This window comes from Prosopis cineraria, unplaced genomic scaffold (assembly GCF_029017545.1).
Source record: "Prosopis cineraria cultivar Desert tree isolate PC_DT_omini unplaced genomic scaffold, ASM2901754v1 PC1424, whole genome shotgun sequence".
NCBI lineage: Eukaryota > Viridiplantae > Streptophyta > Magnoliopsida > Fabales > Fabaceae > Prosopis > Prosopis cineraria.
This window is the reverse complement of record NW_026556749.1, coordinates 22,867-31,809: the sequence shown is the minus strand read 5'-3', so window position 1 is coordinate 31,809 and position 8,943 is coordinate 22,867. Positions and strand designations below refer to the sequence as shown.

The window sequence follows — 8,943 nt, the reverse complement described above, 5'->3', positions numbered from 1 at the left end:
GTGTGATGGATTCATCAAGTGTATATTGGTCCTTACGATGTGATTCAAGGGTTGTTGGGCTTTTTGGCACCTTTGGGCTTGTTGTAAAAGGAAAAGTGATCATTTTCTACTCAAATGTCGTTTAAATGGGTATGTCAAACTAGTGCCATTAGTTAGGTAGTTCAATTAGCTATGTGGATGACACTTAAATTACTTAAATCGAACGTCAGATGAGAAAACAGTGCACGTAGGAAGTTCATTCCGAGGTGCTGTCATGACAGGTCTGCTCCATGATGGATTGTCCATAAATAGGTGGATTGTCCATTTTGCCCCTTTTGATATTTTCATCCTTATACTTGATTGCCATGCTTCCGTATTGATTTTATACATTATTTTATCACATGTTTGAGCTCAAACATCTTCGAAAGGGTTTTTCTCTGAAATCCAAAACTTTATGAATGTTTTTATAGATGATTCAAGTTTAATCCTTTACTATCATGGCAACTAAGCTAAGATTTATTTAATCCTAATTTACCATGATAAGTATTGTGAATGTGCTCTAGTAATGTCAAGGCGGACATTACAAGAGGGATATATAGCAAGAGAGGCAAAATGGACTCTCAAGAAGGGACACTCTTGAGACATCTATTTGAAAGAAGAGAGGTCTAGCCTAACAAGTGGATGAACCAGCCAGGAATGGGGGCACAAAAAGGTAAGGTCTGACAAGGCTAATAACCTTGTCAGTGGATTTGATGGTATATGAGACATAACGGAGGTGTAAGTGATGAAAGCCAGAGTGTGATATTGTGAGGGAGAGTACCTGGTCTTTTGGACACTGGATCTAGGTAGAGGGAGGGGGGGAGGTTTCTTCTTTCCATTTTTTTTCTTTCTGCTTTTTCAGTGTTTTCCTGCTACTACTGTGCTTATTGTGTAAGAGTGTGATTTCACTTACTGTTTTTTACTTCATCATTAACGTGTGAGCTTTTTGATCACAACATCGTCTCCCTTTTTTCACCAAAGACAAGTATTTTGCATTAAATATAATTCTAGTGTTGGAAATTCATCAATTGGTATTGGTATCACGGATGCCATTTTTATTGGATATGGTCAATGATCAGATGGAAGAGTCAAAAATTCTGAGCATACGGTCAAAGAGATTTGAAGGAAGCAAGAAGACACTCTGACGAGGTCGTAACAGTCAAACTTTCAACATTGAGCTACAAGAGCAGTTGGGGCAGTTTTCAAACTACCTTCAATGCTGCTAACTAGCATGTGAGACAAAGCCTCAGAACAGGCCAACAGGACCAGACTAGTTGACACAAGCAGGTGAAACTGAGGAGGATAGGAAAAACAGCACTGAGCAGAATGATGCCAGGAAGTTTCAAGATGCAAGCCCTATTTATTTTTGGGAGAGGGTCCTGCAGGGTAGCTATTCATGCTGGAGACATACTTTCCAATTACTAGGGTCACCAAGAAAGAGTGTAGTTCTTCAGAAAGCTATAAAGGAGAGAAAGTCCCAACTCCAAGATTGCGAAAAGCAGAGGAGGAGCAAAACATGGGTGAAACCACAGCTCAAACTGTTTGGCATGAGTGCACTGATTATCCCAATCACTGGGGGATTTCGCTAACAACAAAACAACAGACACTAAGAGTGGAGAAGAAATCAAGAGCACCTAAAGAAAGATTACCATCCCAATAACTACTCCAACTACAGCGTTGGTAGTGACACCACTAGAAAGAGGTCGTCTAAGGCTTAAATGAATAGGAGAAGAGAGTTAGAATTGTTTCAAGTGTGAGGAGAAATTTGGTTGGCCCAAATAAAAAAAGTGTAAGAACAAGCAAATTCACATGATGGTGGCTAAAGGGGAGGAGCTTACAGAAACAGAGGAGGAGGAATCAACAGAACCAATTACAGAAGGGGTTAAGGGATGGCTGTAGTGAAGCTGCCTATGACTTCAGTAGTAGGCTAAAAGGGACACAAGGCTATGAAAATGGTTGGAAAAGCATAGGCGGAAATGGTGATAGTTCTTATTGAGGGATACCATATTACCATCATCAATTAATGACATCCTATTGATCAAACTTCATGGCAATGGGGAAAAAAAACAAAAGACAACATACTACACATACTGTCCAGAAACCAAAGGTGTTGTATTGACTTTTGGCTCCACCACTTCCCCTAGGGCAAAGATTCCACCTCCATGAATATTGTCAAGGCAGTGTGAAAATATTTTTTTCACCTTCCTAGAATGCAGCAAGTTGTGAAAGCACAGACGAATTTGCTTGACCAAAACCAAGTATTCCATCAGAGCTTCATTAGTTGACCCCAATGCCCCAGATTGTTTAGCACCGCACCTATCAGGAAAACAAAACCTCAGAAGTCAGAATACGTCTAGAAAGCATCCAGATATAATATTGACCTTTACGGAGCTAAGTGTGTTGTGACATTAAAAAATAAACAGATTAAAGCTCCCAGTTATAAAAGGAACAGCTACGAGGAAAACATAGTATATGAGGGTTGGGTCAACTAAAGTGGAAGACAAAGGAGGAAAAATTGTATAGGAAGATCGTGTGCATGTTAAATGGGAGGTTGGAAGTGTTTTTGAGCAGAACATGAGCAGATTTCAGTAAGAGAAGTCTCTAGAAGCAGGTGAGGGAGTTTGAAATTGGCGTCACAGAATTAGTAAGGATGTAAAAAACTATGCACACAAAACATTATTTTACACACAGCCTGACTTGGGTTCATGTCATTGCCTCCAGTTATTAAGAAATGAGTGATCCAAAAGGAGTTTTGCTATACAGCAAAAAAATTAAAAAAAAAGGACTCAAAGACAAGCAAGAAAAGTGAAGTAAAAATAAACGCAGAATTCAAAATACCCCCCAAGAAATCTAGACAAAGCAGTCAAGTAATTACAACAGGAAGTTATCCACAAAATATAAAGCAATTAATTCAAATAACCATTCAGAAATAACATCAATTCCCCTATGAGAAGCAAGAATGAGAACTAATAATAGAATTGAATGACATTGCACAAGACATAATTGAAGACTAAAAACAGCTGTCAGATGTCAACATAGTACGACTCTAATGGATAATACTTCTCTGGTTCTCACCCAAAAATCACTGTGCTATTTGCTGGAGAACTATGAAGATTACCATTGACCTGGTTAAATGTAAGATAATCCTTCACAAAGTACCCAGTTGTGGAGCTTCCATCTCCATAAGTTACACTATATGGACAGACCACATCAGGCTTGCAACCAGCAATTGGACCATCATATGTGTCAGAGCAAAAATCTTCCGCACATGAAACCAAATCTGAAGTCTTGGAGACCTTAGGGTCGTATAGTGTCAACTCTATCTGTAATACAGCCATACCACTTCGAAAAGGGTCAACATAATATTTGAAAACGTATGTGATTTTTAAGAATGTCAACTGAGGTCTTAAGAACATGCATTAAAATGTCATACAACACCATAGTGCTTTCGTTCAACCAAAAATTGGAAAAGTGGAATGTAGATACATACTCCAAGATCACTTGTCCTCGGACATGTCACGCAGTCAACACAAATTAACCCATAGGATGTCACTTCCGTATCAACTTGCACGTAGTAGTCCTTTGGAGGAGACCCGAGCCCAAGTTTCGTATAGTACAGCCTATAATCAAATGAGCATCCACATCATATGATGACAATAGTTTTTCCGCAAAAAATGAAATCACCAAATTAGTACACAATATTTTTTCACGGATCCATCCGTCCCCCAACAAGGATAGTTGGAATTAGTGTATGAGGCCAACCCATCTCAAACAAATCTTTTCTAAGATCAGAAACAGACGTATGAATTAAGACCCCTATATGCGAGATGAAGGATGAGTCTACACGTACTTAATCGAAGTAAAAAGAGAAAAATATAGGATCTTTGCAGCCAATTAACCAAGCAGATAGGGAAAATAAAAAGAACCAGCTCCAGATATGACCTTTGCGCATAGAGCGAGAGAGAGAGAGAGAGAATCGATTAAGAAGCAAACCCTGTTTCGGAAGGTTGCCCTTGCCGCCAAGGTTTCAGATCCACCGCAGAGAGATATCTACCTCGACGACGAACATCATGAGCTTTCATTGCACTCAAACTATTTTCCTGGCCTTTGAACTTGTGGTGGACCGGAACACCAAATTGCCGTATGCAAACCAACAAAATTCAAAACGAATATACCACTACCAGTGGTCCTCTAAGATCCATTTTCATGAGCAAGAAATCTCGGCACAAGTAGCTTCAATAAAAAAACATTGGAAAAAATAAAATAAAAGAATAAAAACAGATCGAATAAATTCAATGGAATTCAAATCGATTGAAAAGTTTATTGAATATTTTTCATATTTCTAACAAAAATCCATTGCCTGCCCGGTTGAGGTAAGGGTGGTGAAGTGTGGAATAGCAACGAGCAAGCAAGCTAGAATGAGAGCAAACAGCGAACCGAAAATCTGGAGGCAAGTCGGCAATCGATACTTTTCTTTTTCTTTTCTTTTTTTTTTGGGGGGGGTGTTTGGAGAGAATTTCGCGATTCCAACGGCAAACGCGTCTAATGTGAAAAATCGTAAACAACGTGCAGGGTCTTTTTTAATAATTCCTTTCTCTTCTGTGGTTTGCTGCTTTCCCTTGCCAGAGTTTCTTCTCTTTCTCTCTCCTTCTGTCCCAAAAATTCTCTCCGGGAATTATTCATGCATGAGGCAGTGACTTTCACCTGTGACGAATTGACTTCCTTCCTTATTCATCAAACCCCAAAATCCTATCTCGTACGAACTCGGAATCACAAAGGGTACGATAAAGTCAAACCCCCCCTCCCCAAAAAAAAACTCATTCTTACACTTTTGATTCTTATCTCATTTTTCTATGGCACATGGTAATCTTTCATTGTTTAAAAAAACAAAATAATCTACACCATATGGAGTTGTGTAACAGATAAAAAAATATCAACAATTTAAAAAAAATGATAGTAAAATTCTTTTTATGCTATATGGAGTTGTGTAACAGATGCAAAATATATACACACACATGTATATATCAACAATTTTTTTAAAAAAAATAATAGTAAAATTTCTTTAAATTATGTAAATAATATTTTAATATTTTAAAATAGCATAATTCTTTTAAAGTCTTTAAGGACTTCTTGTCATTAAAGAGTTAATATAAATTATTAAATTACCTTTAATTAAAATAAAAATTTCAAACATCAACACAATTCATTGGCATGCTTTTGTCTCTTAACGTTTTTTCAGCTACTATACACGAGTAATGACAAAGATATATAAGCTACCATTCTTCTTCTATTAACTCACATTGGGGTAAAGGAAATCTCTTCTATTGTATGTGGATAAATTTCTTCTCTCATTTGAAAATTTCATTTCTCATTTATGAAAGTTGAAGTTAATGAGTTTAATATGCTGTAAATGATTAAGATCTTCATTTTCTCTTTATGCGTAACATTAAATAATATGGATATGGGTTCTGACTTTGAATGGATAAATGATATATTATTTTCAATTATGTTGTAATATATAAATCAAAGTTGTAAATAATTAATATAAAGTTGCGAATATAAGAAAAATAGTTATAACATGCATTATATACGAAATAATAATGACGAATGCTTAAACATGACAATTTCAAGATCCAAAATAGCGATAAAACACATGACAAAATTATGAGGAATGATAAATGGCTTGAAATTATGAGGACATTGATGGCCTATAAATTTTACATAGTCATTTAATACATAGATGGTCACCAAGAGAAGGAATGGTGTTGCATAATTGATTTTGAGTATAGAGAAAAGGTAGCTCGTAAGATGCATGCATCCAAAATGGTTCTCTTTACTTGGAAAAATGGTGTTAGTCCCCAATATTGAGGTAAAATTAAGAAACCATATGGCTAAAGCTGAATAAATGTTTAAAAGCATTATGGAGGAAATGGGGTTTGTATACATATTGCATATGGGGACTTTATATGTTGATCTTAGCTTACGTGAATGCAGCTGTGCAATATGGCAATTGTCAAGGATTCTGTGTCCACAAGCTTGCACTGCCATCAAGCTAATGTAGGGTAATGTATGCAATTCTATCGAAGACTATTACAAATCACTACACAAGAGAAGATACACTGGTTATCATTATTCTTGTTGTTATAATAGACATGTCATATTTAAATGACTACAACATTTTAAATATCAGAGACCAAATCTTCCTCCTACCACTAAGGACCAATCGTCTTCCGAGGAAGCCACAACTCTAGAAGGGAGTCACAATTTCAAATAAAAAGACTTATCACTATTTACTATGTCATCAACTGGTCATACACGCAAGACATGTAGGAATTCAAATCCAAGCTATGATATGATGTGGACATGGCATCCTTCTGTGTATATTTTTGTGAATTCAGCTAGCTTCTGTCTTCTACAATTTGCAATGATGACTAATATTTTTTTGGATTGTGAATATGACAAAAACTGAAGCATCTTAAGTATAAAAGAAGATTCAACCCTTTATATATTTTTGTCAAAAGGGTTGTAAGATATTTTGATGCAAATTAATAATCATGTATGTTAGGTAGTCTAGCAAGGCTATATAACTAATAACAAAATCTTCAATAGTTGTCACTTCTTAATGTTTTCTTATCATTCGAATTAATGAAAATTGTTATTTTTCTGAAGATGAAGAAGAAGATAAAGGTGATAAAGGTAGAAAAAGAATAAATTGATAATTTATCATCTTTGATTCTGTCCAAGAAGAGGAGGAAAAGGACAAAAACTTGTTTTAAATTATATTCTATCCAAATAGTGAGTAATAATTAGTGAGTCAAGATATGATGTCATTGGTCTCTTCTCAGATGAGGTGGAAATGGCCTCTTCAATAGAAGCATAATAAAGAATCCCAATATTACTTTCTCTATCTTTTTGTAATCTTTCTCTAGTTCTCTTATCATTCCAATATTAAATAATATTTTTTTAAATTATGGTTAGTTGTTTCAACCAACAGGAGATGCTTAAAAAACATATGTGCAATAATATACATATATTGTCGGGAACACTAAAAAGGTCGAAGCTGCTAAAGGTATAGTGGATTGTAGATGAGAAAGCTGATTGTCAGACTATAGTGAGACTTCGAAGGTGAGAAGGCGATGGAAACACGATTGAGGTGAGATGTAACAGTACGGAGCCACCCCTTGGGCCTCGACTCGGTACTGGACTCTGGCCCATCACTGGACCAAAGCCGACTTTCCCACAGGTGGTACTGTGGTTATTCCTCACCACTGCCTCTCTCCAGGGTCTTTTGGAACCTCCCCAGACTCGAACCTCCAACCTCTACCACCTTAATGAAGTTGAGGCGAAGTCTGGTACCATTGAACCAAGTTGGTTCAATGGTACCAGACTTCGCCTCAACTTCATTAAGGTGGTAGAGGTTGGAGGTTCGAGTCTGGGGAGGTTCCAAAAGACCCTGGAGAGGCAGTGGTGAGGAATAACCACAGTACCACCTGTTACATAAAAGTCGGCTTTGGTCCAGTGATGGGCCAGAGTCCAGTACCGAGTCGAGGCCCAAGGGGTGGCTCCGTACTGTTACATAAAAGGCGCCTTTTATGTAACAGCCCTCCTGGGTCACCACTGCTCTCCAGGGTCTTTTCCCAGGCGCTGGACAACACACATGTCACCACATGATTGCCGGCTTTCCCACTGGTGGTACAGTGGTTATTCCTCACCCCACCCTCACGGGGGTCTTTTGGAACCTCCCCAGACTCGAACCTCCAACCTCTAACCCCTTAACGAAGTTGAGGCGAAGTCTTCTTCTTCACGTATTTAACCTTGAGGAGTATCACTTCGTATTTTCTGTCTTTATTTACCAGGCATGCACGCTTCTCTCCTCTATCTATTACGTTAAGAAATTATAGTAAAATTTAAAACACTTCAAGACTATCTATCCATCAAGTCACTGCACATTCAGTTTTGATAATATATAATAAGATTTATACTGCAAGTTAACCAAACTAATGGATTGGCTATGCAAAAATAAAAATAAATAAAAATAGTAGTGCCTTTTAGTGCACTGCATAATACAAGCAATATTGAATCGTGGGGACACATGCTCTCATAACTTTCATTTTGGCGCCAGAAGCAAACTATTTGATAACTATTCACTAAAAGGATTCAAACTATTGAAGGAGTGGCAAAGAAAGAATATAATCAAACTGATCAAATTATTAATATGGCGTTATCTCTAGTGTACACCTATCTTTAGAGGTAGCAAAGCCATATTTTTCCTTCCCTTTTTAATCCTTTATTGTCTCTGATCCTATTGTATTTTCTTTATTTTGAAAGTGACCTTTTTTACATATATATCTCTATTATTCTTTCGTTTTGTAAACTGAGGCAGGGCTGTTTGAAGCGCGTAGCAAATTATGCAAGCGGGCCCCTTTGGCATGCTATTAGGGGCCTGCTTTCCTCGATAATAGGAAGTCTCACCCCTTAATCCCCTCCCTCTTAATCTTTCATATTCCCGGCTTAAAATTTAATTTAATTTATATTTAACTTTAAGTAAACTAACCTAATCGTTATAGTCAGAAAATTATAACTTATTATATGGCTGGACGTACAATTATTTCATCGTCCAATCTTTGATGTTGTTCGTGTATCCTCTAGCCGCATCTTCCCTCTAATTTTTTCTCTCTCCCATCTCATGTTAATTATTCTTGAATTTATTTCTCCATATGTCAAAATTCCCATTTACTTTTTGTTGGATACTATAAATTATTCATTAGTATTTTAAAAGAATTATTATAAATTAATATATTAATTATTATTTAAATCTATTTATAATTTTGTAACATATAATTTAAACATCATTATTATCTAAAACACCTTTTTTAATTGTGATTAAGGTATTTTTATTGCTTAGATCTCTACCTATAAAGGACA

At 36.6% G+C, this 8,943-nt stretch overlaps 1 protein-coding gene across 1 annotated transcript; it reads right to left on the bottom strand.

Moving 5' to 3' along the window:
- Positions 1-2,042: 2,042 nt before the first annotated feature.
- LOC129300093 (aspartic proteinase 36-like) lies at positions 2,043-4,163 on the bottom strand (the record flags this gene model as incomplete). The annotated part of the gene is made up of 4 exons (XM_054938614.1): positions 2,043-2,334; positions 3,094-3,341; positions 3,509-3,638; positions 4,012-4,163. Coding segments are annotated over 4 exons (765 nt in total), but the record flags the coding sequence as incomplete, so codon positions are not given.
- Between the last annotated feature and the right edge of the window lie 4,780 nt (positions 4,164-8,943).